The sequence below is a fragment of the Sciurus vulgaris genome (genome assembly GCF_902686455.1).
Source record: "Sciurus vulgaris genome assembly, chromosome: 18".
Lineage (NCBI taxonomy): Eukaryota > Metazoa > Chordata > Mammalia > Rodentia > Sciuridae > Sciurus > Sciurus vulgaris.
Window position 1 is genome coordinate 16,054,150 of NC_136479.1, and position 17,395 is coordinate 16,071,544.

General features: G+C 35.8%; 1 protein-coding gene across 1 annotated transcript in view; it reads left to right on the plus strand.

Moving 5' to 3' along the window:
- LOC306649242 (phospholipid-transporting ATPase ABCA3-like) overlaps positions 1–17,395 on the plus strand; it is a 62,413-nt gene that overhangs the window by 17,407 nt on the left and 27,611 nt on the right. Inside the window, exons 6-10 of the mRNA XM_079120035.1 lie at positions 3,627–3,781; positions 3,992–4,147; positions 5,007–5,217; positions 6,477–6,627; positions 11,600–11,698. Of these exons, the coding sequence (XP_078976161.1) occupies positions 3,627–3,781; positions 3,992–4,147; positions 5,007–5,217; positions 6,477–6,627; positions 11,600–11,698 (772 nt within the window). The remainder of the gene's footprint in view (positions 1–3,626; positions 3,782–3,991; positions 4,148–5,006; positions 5,218–6,476; positions 6,628–11,599; positions 11,699–17,395) is intronic.

Below are 17,395 nucleotides of genomic sequence, written 5' to 3' on the forward strand. Positions count from 1 at the left end.
GCAGCATCATTGAATAATGTTTGGCTTCAAGATACTCTACAGGTTCCCTTATGTCCACAGACATTTGACTTTAGAAGGATGCAGTGGTGGGCTGGGGAGATAGCTCAGTTGGTAAAGTGCTTCCTTTGCAAGTACAGGGCCCTGGGTTCGATCCCCAGCACCGCAAAAAAAAAAAAAAAAAAAAAAAAAAAAGGATGCAGTTTGTGTGATATAAGGGCCTCTAGGGAGGAGCTGAATCTCATGATACTCATCACAGGTGCCTTTGTGAAAGGTAGGGGTTGGTCAACTATAGTGCTTGAATAATGAATTTTTATGAACCTAAAGTATTATAGAAATACAAAGATAACATGCTATATGTTGTATAAGTTTACTTTTTGAGAGCAAAACCTTCAAATGTCCTTTTTAGTTCTTAAAACTAACTATTCAGCCTGCCACATCCCTGGTCTCTTCCTCCCCACTCTGCCTCTGACCCCCTGCCTCCTGTTCTCTACCTGCCCCGGTCCATGTTCAGTTGTTAAAAGTATGTAGACACACACAAGTCATCTAGCAACTAGGGGAGTTCACTTTGCCAAATTGCCCAGCTCATGTTTTAGCATCCAGTGGTGATGGACTCCCGATACTCCAAGGGTTAGGAAGTTTGGTACACTGAAAGCAGCTCCACAACTAAACTACACACACAACTCAGCAATGTAACAGTGCACCTTCCTCCACACACGAACTAACCACACCAAAGCTTTAATGATATTTTAACACAGAATAGGGTAGATGAAAATCCAAAACCAATGACTAGTCCCCAAGTAGAAATGACTAGGGTTGGGGCACATTAGGTCCCACTCTTGGATACCTGCTCCTGCAGCAAAACCAGAAATATTCTAAAATGATGTCTCAGAAAAACCCAGTGTTAGAGCAGCTCTACAAGAGTGAATTAAATCAGCAGTTCTGCAGCAGCACACTGAAAGGCATTGGACGTAGAAACTAACATTTGGATTACACTGAACCTATATGTTGAAGCTAAGAAATACCAGGAGTGCAGGACTTATTACAACAGAAGACATCTTTACAAAAGAGGAAGAGGAATCCATCTCAATACATGCACAAGTCCAAGAGCTCTGAAAACAGGCAAACAAGTCCCCTCCCAAAACAAAGAACCGCACAGACATGGAAAGGGATGAAATTCCAGAGAAAGGCTATAAAAACTGATTATTACAGTGATTAATGAGCTAAAATAAGATCAAAGAAATGAATGACCTAAGAGACCAATTGCAGGAGGTAAAAGATCATTTCAGTAGAGAGATTCTGAAAAGAAATCAGTCAGCACTCCTGGAAATTAGAGACACAGTAAATCAAATAAATTCACTTGAAAGTACGCCAACAGACTAGATTACTTAATAAACAGAACATCAGGTCTTGAAGACTGGATATTTGAACTGGAACACTCAAAACAGTAAAGAAAAAAATTTTTTAAATGTCTATGATCAGAATATTCAAGAACTCTGGGACAAATATTAAGAGACCAAACCTAAGAGTCATTGGGCTAGGAGAAGGCAGAAATATGGGTTAATGGCATTAAGAATCTTTTCAGTGAAATAATCACAATTTTCTAAACCTTAGGAATAAGAGAGATGTCCACATAAAGGAACATGAAGAACCCCAAATAGACGAGACCAAAAAAAAACCTATGATATATCATAATCAAAATGCCTAACCTAGAAAATAAGGGTTGAATATTAAAGGCTGCAAGAGAAAAACATCAGGTCATATTTAGAGGTAGACCAGTAAGGCTCACTCTTGACTTCTCAATTCACACTCTGAGAGCCAGGAAAGCTTGAAATAATTTAAGTTCTGAAAGAAAACAATTGCCAGCCAAGGTCACTGTATCCAGCAAAACCATCATTCAGAACTGAAACAGAAATAAAAACTTTTCACAATAAGAATAAGCTAAAAGAATTCATAACCAGTAAGCCTGCATTATATAAAATGCTGGAGGAAATACTACACAAAGAACTCAAAAACAATCTTTAGGGTTCTCAAATTCGGGAAGCTCTTCTGAAGAACAATTAAGCAAATGGAAATGAAGAAGGAATTAAATCAATGAAACAAACCAAAATGACTGAAATAATAGACATCTCTTCTAGTAACTCTGAATTTAAATGGTCTCAGCTTCCCAATTAGAAGACATAGACTGCCAGAATTTATTTTAAAACCAAATCCAACCATATGCTGTTTCCAAGAGACTTGTAGGCAAAGATATCCAAACACTGAAAGTAAAGAATGGAAAAAAGATATTCTGTGCAAATAGAGTCTGAAAACAAGCAGGAGTGGCTGTTCTCATATCTGACAAAGCAGATTTCAAACAAAAATTAATCAGAAGAGGCAAGGAAGGCCATACATACTGTTAAAGGGAATAATCCAACAAGAAGATAAAATAATAGTAATTATTTGTGCCCCAAATGACAGTGCACCTAATTACATAAAACAAATTTCTTAATATTGAGTGCCAGATAAATCAGTCCCCCCCTCATTAAGAGACAAGTCAAGTCACCCAGACATTAAATCAATTAAGATTCTTCAGACCTCAATGATGCTATAAATCAAATAGACCTAAGAAACATCAGTAGAATATTTTACCCAACAGCAGCAGAAGTATACATTCTTCTCAGTAGCTTATGGAAAATAGACCATATTTTAGAACACAAAACAAGTCTTAGTAAATACAAAAAAAAACTATATTATCCCATACATCTTGTGAGATCATAATGCATTGAAATTGGAAATCAATAGCACTAGTCCTTATAGAATCCACATAAACACGTGAAAATTAAACAGCACTCTCTTTTAAAAATCAGGAACAAGGATTCCATTCTCACCTCTTATTCAATATACTTCTTTAAATGCTAGCCAGAGCAATCAGACAAGAGAAGGAAATTAGAGGGTTACAAATAGGAAAATATGAAGTTAAATTATCTCAGCAGACCCCAAAAACTCTACCAGAAGACTTCTGGATCTGATAAATTAAGCACAGTAGCAGGATACAAGTTCTTATTAAATCTATCTATATCTCCCTTAAATTAAGTATGCATGGGGAAATTCTATCCAATTTGTTGAAACTAATATTCCTAAGTAAAAAACTGACAAAACAGTGAAATATTCATTAAAATCTTAATCTAGACAATAGTTAACATCCCTAGTCACACCTTAGAATCAACTGGACAGATTTTTAAATACTAGTAGCCAAGTGTAGCCCCCCAAAATTCTTACTTTTCTCTGGGAGAAAACCCAAGCATCTACACTTTTCAGAAAGGTCCTCAGATGATTCTGATCAAGATTAAGGTCAAGAACCACTGATAGAAATTCTGATGGTACGCTGGAAGTCTTGTCATGCTCTGAAATTATTTCAGGTTACAGTTTACATCAGCAACAAAATTGTTCATAATCATATTTCCTTTGTATTTTTCACCCTTAACAGCAATTAGAGCTGTGTTTCTCAATGAGAACAGATTAACATTTGAGTGCTGTTGAAATGGGAGTATTGTGATTAAACCATGAAGAAGACATTCACATCAGATGCTAATGAAGAACAAATACATGTGATTCTAAGTTCCTGCTGTGTCTTCTGCTTCTCCTAGGTCTTCTTCCCCCTACAAGTGGAAAAGCAAGTATTTATGGATTTGAGATTACAAAAGATATGGTTCATATCCGGAAGAGCCTGGGCTTCTGTCCACAACATGATCTTTTGTTTGATTATTTAACAGTATTTGAACACCTTTACTTTTTTGCCCAGGTAAGCCAGAGAGAAAGTTTTCTCTTTTTGACTGCTTTAAGTGTTAATTTTGGGAAGAACTCTTCTTCAGTGGACAAAGTAAGATAGTGAAGGAGGAAATTTCTCCAATGTTGTTCTGTGTAAATGGTTCTAGTGTAAAATCTTTCTGAAATGGAGATGGTTAGTAGGTTGCTAGAATCCCAGTCTAAATCTCTCTTTGTTTGTTTGTAGCTGAAAGCATTGCCTCCAGATATATGTACAAAGGAAATTAATAATATCTTGGATGTTTTTAAAATGGGAGATAAAAAACATTCATTTCCTAAGACACTGAGTGGAGGGATGAAACGGAAGCTTTCTATCAGTATCGCACTTGTAGGGAATTCTAAGGTACTTATATAAGGAACCTAGTTGAGTTTGCATTGTATCCTAGTCAGGAGGAAAAAAAAAAAAAACCCTGAAAATTAGCTAATTATAAATCTAAGAGAACAGACAAGCTTCTAAAAAATAAAGTCTATCCTAATCATCTCTTTTACCATACCTCTAATCAAGAGTCTAAAAACTAGGAACTGGGGGCAAAATCCAGCTCAGGCCTATTTTTGTAAATAATGCTTTTTTAAGACACAGTCATCCCATTCTTTCTATGGCCACTTTGATGTGTAGAGTAGTTGCACTGTCCATCTAGCAAAGACTAAAGTTTTTAACTGTCAGGCATTTTACAGAAAAAGTTGCTGTTCCTTGCTTTGAGTCCTTGCTTTGGTCCCCAAAGCCAACAGCAGCATTACTTGGAAAATTATTAGAAATGCCCATACTCAGTCCCCACTGAGAGCTATAAAATTAGAAGAAACACATGCTGTGAGAGTGGACCCTAGTAGTCTGGGTTTTTTTATATATATATATATTCATATGTTTTAGTTGTCAGTGAATATTTTATTTATTTATATGCAGTGCTAAGAATTGAACCCAGTGCCTCACACATGCTTGGCAAGTGCTCTACCACTGACCTACAACCCCAGCCCCCAGTAGTCTAGTTTTAACAAGCTCTTGAAGTGATTCTGATACCCACTATAGTTTAAGAGTCATTGTTTTAGATCAGCTTGACTTACTTTATGTACTTTGTTTGGCAAGTAATGCTGCATAACTGGAAAGAAAAAAAAGAATAGAATAAAACCTAAGGTTGCCCCATGAATAGGAAGCTTTTCCACAAATGAAACAGTATCAGTAACTAAAACTGTATTTTTATCTATAGGTGGTGATGTTGGATGAGCCAACAACTGGAATGGACCTGATCTCAAGGAGAGCCACCTGGGATCTCCTTCAACAGAAAAAAAATGGCCGTACCATCCTATTTACCACTCATTATATGGATGAAGCGGATCTTCTGGGGGACCGCGTTGCCATCATGGCCAAGGGGGACTTGCAGTGCTGTGGCTCTTCATTGTTCCTCAAGCAAAAATATGGTTTTTCAGATCTCCATTATTCTATTAATTTATGACCTATCCATTATTTCTACTTCCAGACTCATTTTCCTTCAGCACTACATTAACCAAAAAAAAAAAAAATTTATAGAGTATTATTCGGTTTCCTACTATATCAAGCTTAGATTCTGTTTTTTCTTTTTTAGGGTTTCTAATCTGACCAATCTTATTTCCTATTAACTTTCCAGTATTAACCTTCTCAGGTCATTCTTTCTATTTGTTTTTCCCCTTCACCTAGAATATATTGTTCTCCCATATGGTTGGATGGATGAATGATAAAAAGAAGGCAAAATAGATAACTGCACTACAAGGACAACTTGAGTTCAGACATCCCCAGCACCACATGATCTGTTCCTGCATTAATATCATTTAGGTATCCCTGTTACAATCAGAAACAGGGACTGGGAAAATAAGAACATGCCATCATGAGTTTTATTTCATTATGACTTCTTATCAACCATCTTTATACCATCAGAGTATTAGGATATCACATTTCCAAAATTCACCATTTGTTGTACTCATCAAGAGTATAACCCTTGAATTTCAGCTGTCTATAATGTATGCCTTATAAAATAAAAAACAACTGGAAAAGCACAGGGGCAAGAAGTGATGTAAGTAGTTGGGGAAAAAAAGAAAGAACTGAGAACTAAGGTATTCAACCAGATAAGCTGCAACAAAAATCTAAAGGAAAGTTAAGAACTAGTAAGAAAAGAAGGTTGAATTATTGGTGACTTATTAGTATGTATCTCCCATAGCGTTGTAGGGAAAAATGAGAAGCAAGTTCACAGAGGACTTTCTCTTGTGAATTTTTTATTACCTGTACATGTAGATTCTGAATTAAAATCACTATTATTCCCTGAGAAAATGGCAGAATAAATAACACATTTATTCAGTACCAGGGTAGAGATGCCTGTGTAGGTATTCAACAAATCCAGACTCTTACATCTGAATTAAAAGGGGAACTTCTTGCAGCAATGGGGGCTGGGGAGACTCTCACATGTCTTCCTATTCTTCACATTTCCTCTTATTATTCACACTTTCTATTCCTTGATGAAGGAATAATAAGACTGACTCTTGATGCAACATTTAGAAAGGTACTGTTATGACAAAAGCATATGTGGCAGGCACTCATTTCTCCTTTTCTCCAAAATTTGTCTTTAACCCAAACAGAAAAAATTAAGTCAAGACAAACAAGAAAAGCTAGAAATGCAAAACTGATACTTCTTAATTATTTCCCTTAGGTGCAGGATACCACATGGTCATGGTGAAGGAACCATATTGTAAAGCTAACGAAGTTACCCGTCTTATATATCATTATGTACCAAATGCCATTTTGGAGAACAATATTGGAGCTGAATTATCATTTATCTTACCTAAAGAGTATGTAAATAGGTATGCAGCCAAGAAAACCTAGTGCTGTTCCATTATTATCATTTCAAATTTTATTTAAAAAGTATAGAAAAATTATGAATTTAAAAAATCATTTATTTTTACTCTGGTTATCATTCATGTGATCACATTTTTATATACTTACAATCAACAATTACATTTCAGCTCTTTTTTTGCTTAATGGACAGTATTACATGTGTTTCTATGTATTAATATGATATAAGTGTGTGAATATGTGACTTTTGTTTACTTATTGAAGTATCAGTGTTTAGGGACTGAGGATAGAACAATTGCCCAGCCTGTGTGAGACCTAAGGTTTGAACCCAGCATAGCAAAAAAAGAAAGATCATTTTATTTAAACATCCCTTTTGTTGGATATTTAGGTATTGTTTCCTGTGTTTGCATGTATAGATCATACTATTTAAAATAAGTTTCTGTGTATTTCTTTTTATTTCCTAAAGTGGAATTGCCAAGTCAAAACATATGAAGTATTTTCAAGTAGTTACATAGTACCAGGTCTTACTTTTCTTTCTGATAACTGTATCAGCATTTTTTTTTCTTTTATTTTCATACACTGCCTTGCTGTCATGGTTTATACAATGTCAGATCAGTTTAGCTAAACATTATGGTTTCCCAAGAATCTCTTGCCTTGTGTGTTTCTGGACTAGAGTTGGTCAAAAGAAAAACTTCCATGGGATTTGGAAGAAGTGAATGCATGACTGTCACTCTGAGAAGTATGTCATGGTGAGGTTCCCTCACTCTTCATATTCAGTTACTTGTCCCAACTTCTGACTCTTTTGACAAACAGGGTCTAGGTCTATCTCCAGACTGCAGATTCCCCCAGACCTTTCCCTGAACTTCCTTCACTTCACAATCAAATCCCAACTGTCCTACCAGCTTAGCACCCTTACAGACCAACCTTTCTGCCCAAGAGTTGTGACTTTGTCATTGAAATAGAAGTGGACCCAACCTTCGGTCATGTCTTTGAACATGAGGGATGGGCTTACAGTGCTGGCTGGGGTGACTATCAGAATGAGATCACTCTAGTCATTAGAGGCAGGTGAAGTAGAAAATCCAAGGGATCACCCTTGGGAAACCTGGCACTGGGCAGAATGGTAGATGCCAACCACCTTACACTGACAGTGATCCGACGGGTACTTCCGTTGGTAATTGGAGTTTGGTTCATTCCACCCTCTAAATAACCCAGTCATTCAGAGTTCAAGAAGAAATAACCATGGTCTTGTAATATTAAAGGCCTTTAGTCTCAAAAATAAATAAATAAATAAATAAATAAATAAATAAATATGCTTACTCTGTCCATAGAGATTAATTCAAGATTAAGGGGGTTTTTTTTAGCAAAAAATTAAAACAGTAATAAGATTAGGACTAGAAAAAACAAAACTAAAAAATATAACCAAATTTAAAAATTCAATGCATGGATTAGATTAGATATAACTGAATAAAATACAATAAACTAGCAAAGTTGGGAATATTTCCAGAGTGAGGCTCAAAGAAACAAAATGAAAATTTCAAAAGGAGATTTTTTTAAAATAATGTGAGGTATTTTAAAATATATTCTTTCCTGAAGGGAAGAATGGAAAAGAGACAGTATTTGAAGAGATAATAGCTAAGAATTTATCAGAATTTATCAAAATATCCATTCATTAATAAATAGAGGGCCCAAATAGGATAAATGAAAATAAATCCACTACTAGGAACATCATTAAAAAGTCAAAGACAAAATTTGAAAAGCATTAGAAAGGGGCAGAAATATCAACAGAATGAAAGCACACCAATGTCTTTTAAGGACAGCACTGGAAGCCAAGAGAAGTTTCAACAGTGTGTATGCTGGAAGAAAACACCTACCAACCTAGAATTTCTACCCAACAAAAAATATTCTTTAATACTAAAAGTAAAATAAGACTAACAAAAACAGAGAATTCAACACTAGAAAACCTACATTGAAGTAAAATGTAAGGGATGTTCTTTAGGTAGAAGGAAAATGAACCTACATTGGGCTTCAGAAACAGCAGAGACTAAAGAGCAATGAAAATGATAAATATGCAGACAAATGTAAATGAACAGTGACTACATAAAATAATAATGACTTGTGGAAAAATAGGATGGGTGGATAGGTAGGTAGAGACAGGCAGCAGATGAGCAGAATTTAAATGCACAACAATAGCATTGAAGTTAGAAAGCAAAGTACTCTAAAGTTCTTACATTGTCTAGGAAGAGGCTAAAGATAAATATATAACACTAACATTGCATATATTAGAATTCTTATAATGACCACTTAGAAATGTGGAATAGAGAGCTAATAGAGAAAACGGAATATCATGTAGACAATCTACATGAAGGGGAAACCGATAAGTCAGTAGTCCCGTAACTATTTTAAAATTTGAATCTAATCTAAGGAGAATATTTACATTAAATGGTATGTCAAACACACAAGAATGCATACTCTATGGTTCTATTATATGAAGTTTAAAAATAAGTAAACAGGAGGAGGAATGTGGGAGACTTGATGTAACTTAGCAGTATTGTTTCTTAACCTGCTTGGGTGTTACAAAGATGTTCATTTCATAATTCATTAAGCTGTAATTTATGTGCACATGAACTTTTCTGTTCATTTCCTGTCTCTATAATTAAGAGAGAATTAACCATTTTTCTCCTAGCTTTCCCAGGTCTATGATTTTTTTAAGCAGTCACTTAGGTTTAGAGTTACTTTTACTAGATTCCAGTGACTTCATCAGTTGGACTGGTAATAGTCATGGCTTCTGTTGTTGCCAAAGTGTGAGCAATACTTAAGAAAACTCTTACATTAAATATTCTAACACTAGGATCTTATGTCTTCTAGGTTAGTAGGTGTTTTCTTCCAGCATACACACAGTTGCACTTCTCTTGGCTTCCAGTGCTGTCCTTAAAGACATTGGTGTGCTTTGATTCTGTTGATATTTCTGCCCCTTTCTAATGCTTTTCAAATTTTGTCTTAGACTTTTTTTTTTAGAATAACAAAAAATATTTTACTAAAACATAAGATTTTCAGAAGTTTCCAGACAAGCCATACAAAATGGTCACAAGTTTTTTGTTTCTTTTTTGAAGGGGAAATCTACACCTGACAGCAAAGTCACAATGTTATTAGTGAGGGCTGTGATGTTTGTTTAATGTTCCCATTTTGATTCAAACAATCAAGCTTGTCCATCTACAGAGTCTAAATAAAGTTAATCATGACTAGAGAGCATATTCTGAAGAACTAGTTAGCTGCTTTTAACCAATGCAATTAGATCACCATAAAGGGGGGAGAAAGGAGCCCATAAAATTAAAATAAAACTACCTTTCCTCTCAAAAAAAAAAAATCAAAAACAAAAAAACCCCACAAAATAAAAACACCCATCCCCTGGCAGCTAACCCTGACAACTACCTTATTCACAGCGCTTTATACTTAAACCATGATGGGGGAAATGAATAAAAGCAGAGAGCCACTGCTTTTAAACATTCTGCAACAATCCAGATGATACTTCTAGCGACAGTAAATTAGGACAAGACATAGATTTGCTAATGTGCATTTAATCACCAAAGGACTGAAGATGTCTGGGCTTTTATTCTGTAATGTTTCTATTATGACTGTGACCATTAAATGCAAACAAAAAAGGAAGAGGTCTTGGCAGAACAGGAGAAGTGATGCACACTTGATGATCGGATTGATTTAAATATTATTCATGGCCTACTCCATGCTCTAGCTGTTTCTATGGCTTGGGCCTCATTGGCCTTCCACTGTTCCGCTACATCATTTGCTAATGGATCATCTGGATTAGGAGCACTTAACAAAGCCTGGATCAACAGCAGAACTGTGCGGATCTGCAGTGCTGGGGACCACTTATCTTTCAATATATATAAACATATTCTTCCCAACTTGTCTACATTAGGATGATAAATTTTGGTCATGAAACGTACTATAGGTGCTGCCATTGGGTATTCTGGAAGGAATAGTTCAAGTTTAAAAGTCCCTCCCTCAAAGGGGGAATCCTGGGGACCAGCAATGACCACATGAAAATAACGGGCGTTGCTCTCCTCTGGTTCTGCTTTAATGCCAGGAACTGGTTCTGCCAGCAAACGCTGGGTTTCCTTGATGATCCTGTGGGGAGCCTGGCCATCTTGTCAGATCCCGAGTTTGGCCTCTAGTTTCGTCTCCCTAGTAGTGGATTTACTTTCATTTATCCTATTTGGGCCCTCTATTTATGTAGAAAGAATGATTTTCTTCAATAGAGAACTATGAAAGTACTAGAAAGAAAGCTTGAATCTTCACTATATCAAACACTAATATAAATTTAATGAGTCACTTAACCTCTCTGAGCTTCATTTTCTAATTTTATAAAATGGAGACAATAGACCTAGCCTTACAAAATTATTATTATCAAGCCACATTTTATACTATGACAACATAAGATATTTCCCCTGCTTCAGGCTTGGGATTGTACCTCAGTTGTGGAGCGCTTGCCTAGCACATGTGAGGCACTGGGTTCAATCTCTAGTATCACATAAAGATAAATAAAATAAAGGTATTGTGTCCATCTACAACTAAAAATATTTTTTAAAGATGTTTCCTCTGCTTTTGTTGTACCCCGAGACCAGTCATTAAGATTTATCAAGCAAGGGCTAGTGTGTAGCTCAGTGGTAGAGCACTTACTTGGTATACTGAAGGTCCTAGGTTCAATCTCCAGTACTACAAAAAAAAGTAAAAAAAAATTATGGAGCCAAAAATCTCTTAAAAACAAACTATACTAGTAATATATAACAGTATTTTTTATTACTACAGAAAAGATTTGGCTCTTTTCCTTCCTACCTTTGTGTAGTTACTATTTTCCAGAGCAAACCAATGAATGTTTTTCAATATCATATAGTAAAAAGTATTTCAGCAACAAGGAAATATTAGAAATTTACCTAAAATATTTTCCTTCCTTACTCTTTCTAGGTTTGAAGCTTTGTTCACTGAGCTGGAAAATCATGGCGTAAAGCTGGGCATTGCCAGTTTTGGTGCCTCTGTCACAACCATGGAAGAAGTCTTCCTTCAGTGAGTAGTGATAATCACAGAAAGAAATTGTCCTCTGCCAAAACTCATGGGCACTTTGGAAATAAATTTGTATGACAGAGACCAGAAAAAGCAAAATGTTTTATGGATACTAAGGCCCAAAAATGTAAAAAAAAGAAAAAAAATTAGTATTGAATGGAATGATCTATATGTGTCCCTAAAGTGATCTAAAGTGTAGTTCAAGTGCACACAGAACATTCTCCAAAGTAGATCATATGTTACAAAACAAAACCTAACAAATTCTGGAGAATTGGAAACATTAAATAACTTCCCAGACCACTGGAAATCAAAAACAGGAGGGAAGTTTAAAAAACATTCATAAATATGTGGAAATTAAATATTCTCCAGAACAACTAACAGAACAAAAGGAAATATAAAAAAAACTTGGACAAATAACAGTGGAAAATAGCATATCAAAACTTACGGGATGCAACAAAAGCAGTTTTAAGGTAGTTTGTAGCCAGTTTTAAGGTAGTTTAGTAAACACCTACACTAAAAATGACAGAAGATCTCAAATAAACCTATCATTAGACCTTAAGAAAAGAAAAAATTCAGTTAAGAATTTACAGATAGCAGGAAATATCAAAGATGAGGGGAGAAATAAATGAAATAGAAACTAGAAAAATAAAGGAAAAGATCAACAAAATCAAAAGTTGGATTTTTTAAAAGATGAAATGAACAGCTTTTAGCTACAAGCTAGTCTTTAAAAAAGAAGATTCAACTAAAAATCTGAATCACAACGGACCCACAGAAACAAAAAAGGATCATAAAAACTATTATGAACAAGTGTACCAACAAATTGGATAACCTAGAAGAAAAAAGAAATATATAGTGATTTGTTGTTATTATAATATTATTACATCATTTGTCATGTTTACATTTACTAACTGTGCATTGTTTCCTTACCCAGACCTCCAAAAGTAGAACAGTGACTCAAAAATGATATCTTAGAAACATAAAATACTTATTAAAATGGAAAGTCAAAATAATGTGGATGTAAATAGAGAATAGACTTCAGTGAAAAGATATAACATATATTTGTGCATTGGACAAATGTGATAGTTTTGTATGAGCAGACAGAAAAAAGGAAATGAGAAATATCTGAAATTTTAAATTCAGTTTAATCCATCTGTCCCAAAGTACTCAGAGCATTATCTGTTACGAAACTAAAATACATGAAATCTCCAAACATTTCAAATTTTCTCTTATTATCCTCTTTCGTAAATTTCTGGGGTTTTCTTAGGGTCAGAATAAAATAATGCTTTCTAACATGAGATTGATCAGTTTGTCACTTAAGTATTTAAAAAGTCTGAAACTACGGAATCATAATTCCAAGAGACTGTTAAAAAGAAATATATAGTAGTAAATAAGTGGCAAGTATTACTTATAGTTGCACTTGATTGCAGTTCTATAGCATGGGAGCATTCATACATCTCTTGCCTTGGCGAGCCCTTTTTTCTGACATGGCAGCATGGATATAACACTACGCATTAAAAACACTTATTTTGTAATGAGTTTAATCCCCCAAAGGAATACCAATTAAGTTTCATTAACTGTGTCATCAGTTTGTCCTAGTACCTCAGTGTTCATTTCTTATTACCTGCAAATCTTCTTAAAAGAAATAGCTGCTGGGCATGGTGGCACACTCCTGTAATCCCAGCAATTGGGGGGATGGAATCATCAGGAATATCACAGTGAACCCCTCATCATCACTCTCTCTCTCCATGGGAAAAAGGAATGCATTCTCCATCTCACCACCAGGTAGCTTGAGCCCATCTAGAAAACAAATAAGGCTGGGCATGGTGGTGCATGCCTATTATCCCAGCAGCTCTGGAAGCTGAGACAGGAGGATTGAAGTTCAAAGTCAGCCTCAACCACTTAGGAAGGCCCCAAGCAACTTAGGGAGATCTTGTCTCAACATAAAAAATTTAAAAAGGAACTGAGGCGGAGCACTCCTGGGTTCCATTCCCAGTACCAAAAAATAAATAAGAAGAATAAGAAATAGCTGTTATTAATGCCTATTTGTCTTCCACTGAGTGTATACCCCAAGTTTTATGTTTTTACCATGTGAGCCTTGCAACACTAAAGATATTTTGAATATCAGACATGATGGTAATTTCTTTAAAAGAACCTTAAATGGTAGCCATGCCACGTGTAATGGCACACATCTGTAATTCTAGTGACTCAGGAGGCTGAGGCAGGAGGATCACAAGTGCAAAACCACCCTCAGCCACTTAGTGAGACCCGATCTCAAAATAAAAAATAAAATGTAACTCAGTGGTAAAGCACCCATGGGTTCATTCCCCCGTTTAAAAAAAAAATCACAAAAATAATTTTATTAAATTGATCTAAATTGGTATTTGCCCATACAACAAAAACGCTATAGCCTGTAAATGCCAGATATTTGAGGATTCTGATAAAAAATAAGGGGAAAAGGATCTTAATATTGGAAAGTGTGGAACACTACCTTGAGGGACAGAGGAAGAAGCACTTACCCAAGAACCTGAGAAGGAAAAATGTAGACATAGGGGCTGAGGTTGTGACTCAGTGGTTGAAGTAGGAGGATCACAAGCTTGAGGTCAGCCTCAGCAACTTAACGAAGCTCTAAGCAACTCAGCGAAACCCTGTCCCAAAATAAAATAAAATAAAATAAAAAGGGGTGGGGATGTGGCTGAGTGGTAAAGCTCCCTAGGATTAAATCTCTTGTACCAGGCTGGGGTTGTGGCTCAGTGGAAGAGCACTTGCCTAGCATGTGTGAGGTACTGGGTTCAATCTTCAGCACCACATAAAAATAAAGATATTAAAACAAAGAAAAAATGTAGGTAGAAGACAGAGGCGTAGGGTCATGGAATCCAAAGGAAGGGAGTGTTTCAAGAAGGAAAAGATGCTCAGCAGTATCAAATGCTGCTGAGAGATTGAATAAGGTTATTAGCAAAATATAGGACACATGGGCAAAAGAAAGGGAAGGAAGTGTGAGATAAGAGATGTTTAAATGCTGATGAAGATGGGCTATCAGAGAACAAAAATGCCAAGATAAATTAGAGTACTGGTAAGGTTCCCAAGGATGCAGAAGAAGTAGAGGAGCCATAGCAGAGATGGAAGGATTTGCCTTATACAATAAGAGAGCACTTTTTCAATGTGTTGGGAAGAAACATGATGAACAGGGTCCTACATCATCCAGATTATCCTTCTGTCACCTTCTATGACCCAAGCATACAGAATTTCATTCAGGCACTATTCTGTCTAGGATATTCTCATATAGTTAATGCTTTTTTCATTCTTTTATTCTCAAGTAAAAGGTCATTTCTTTCATGAAGGCTTTTCTGGCTTAGCAAGTGTGCATTGGTTATTACTTCTAAAAGCTTTCATAACCTTCCATCTTCCTATTTTATAAGCACTTATTTAGCTGATGACTTTTCTTTATCTCTGTTGGATTTTTATCTCAGTGAGACCCTGCCTTCTCTTATATTGTACCCCCATAACATAGGTTAAACATGATGTTTTGATGCAGGGTCAGCAAATTGGCAGACTCCTCAGTGGATTTCCCAGCCAATCAGCTCTCCTCCGTGTTTGATTCTAAAGAAGTTGAGACAGAACGCACTGTGGATGATAAGCAACAGAGTGACTCCTTGATGCCACAGGATCTCTCTAACATTCAGTTTAATACTGGGGTAATTACACTTGCTTGGGACTATAAAATTAGAAGGTTTGGTTACTAATGGAGATTATGGTAAGATCAGTATACAACCTGGTGGTATTAAGAGAAACTATCCTAGAAATGCTCCAGTCTTTCTCATGATCAGTTACTCTTCCCCACCCTGCAAGGTTCCTCAAGGACAGACTAGAATCACCACCTTCTGTAGTTCCCCCAGAAAATCAACAATTGAGTCTTGACAGTTTTTCTCTAAGTATTCCTCTAATCTATAATCTCTCCATTTCCACCCTCATTTTCTTGTTCAAGCCATATTCATCTCACATAGTCTCTCTCACCTTCACATATTTACCTTTAGGTTTGTCCTTTAATCTACATTCAAATGACCTTTTTTTTGTTATGCAAGACATTTTTAAAAATTATTTTTATTTCTATCTTGAAGTCTATTTAGCATCCTTTATTGAGTCCCCCATTATCTACAAAATTAAATCCAAGCTTCTTAGCAAACCATATGTTACCTTCCATAACTTCACTTTCTTTCTGACCTGTCTTTTGTACCTCCTTGCCTTGAAAATGAAGCTCTCAAAACACCCAAACACTATCTACCAAACACTTCATGCTTGTAACCTGGTTAACTTTTATCTTAAATATTCAATTCATCTCACCAAAAAGCCCTTCACCAGTATGATAGAGAAAACATATAGGGTATTAGGAGATCACATAAGAAGGGCACCTAAATCAGGCTTTGAAGATCAAGTAATTTTCCTCTAAACTGAACTGAAGGGTTATTAGAAGCCTATTTTCTGTCTGTTTCTTTTTTTGTAGATCCCTCTTTGCATCCAACAGTTCTATGCTTTGCTGCTAAAAAGGGCCTTGTATACTTTTCGTCACTGGAGGGTAATGTTACTGCAGATTTTGATACTACTGATTTTCACTGCCTTCGTCCTGAAAGCCATCCTCTACTATTCAGAAGTGAAGGATGCTCCTGTTTTGGAGATGGATTTGCAACAATATGGTCAATCTTTTGTCCCTTTCTCTATCTCTGGAGAAAGTGAAGTGGCTGGTCGGTTTGCCGAACACATGAGATTTATGTTAAGAAGTGAGAACCACATTCTTCAACTCGTGAGTGGTAAGGGCTTTGTAGAGGAGTTCTTTCAGTGTATTGAGGCCTTTACTGTAACTTGAATGCTTACATGTTTACAACTTGGAACAGACTGCTTTTCAATTTCTGCTTTCCTCATCTCCTGAAAGCAGTAGAAATACAGTCCAGAACATGTCTCTGCTTCTGCCAACCTTTACTCCAATAGCTTGTCATATAAGAAACATGTTCAGTAACTTGAGGAACTGATAAAGGTCTTCAGAGAGAATCCTTCTGGCTATATATATTGGACCTAAGTTGGTAAAGGAGGGACTCCAAATTGCTTTTTACACTATAAAGAATGGAAATTTCAGAAATAGTTACTTTTGGAGGGATTGGAATGATATGTAATGAACTGCTGCACATAGAACCAGAACAAAATGAATTTTTCACTTATAAATGCCCAAAAGCATTTAGGTGCCAGGAGATATAAAGATGAACAAGTTATAGCTATGCTGTCACAGAGGTTACTTATGCAATAAGTCCTTTGGCATGCATGATTCCATTTGATATTTATAATATAAGTGAGATTCAAGGATTAGCCCAAGGTCAGACAACTGGTAGACTCAGCATTCAAAACCCAAGTCTTCCAAATCCTTCAACAACACATACACTGCCTCATTTTAAAATTAAACCTTTTGATCACTTCTTACATCCTTGAGCATTTATACACTCTGTCTTGGTTAATGGGACGTCTGTGTTTCATGTTCCACATCAGGACAGGAAATATATTTTTGAATAATTTTAATTTCCTTTTCTACCACCAATATGCATGATAGTTGTTATTCCAGATTATAAACAGCCTCTGTATCCCACATTGCCTGGCACTTTATAAATGGTCAATAAATGTTTGTTGATTGGACTCAAACCATTATGTATGTTGACTTAT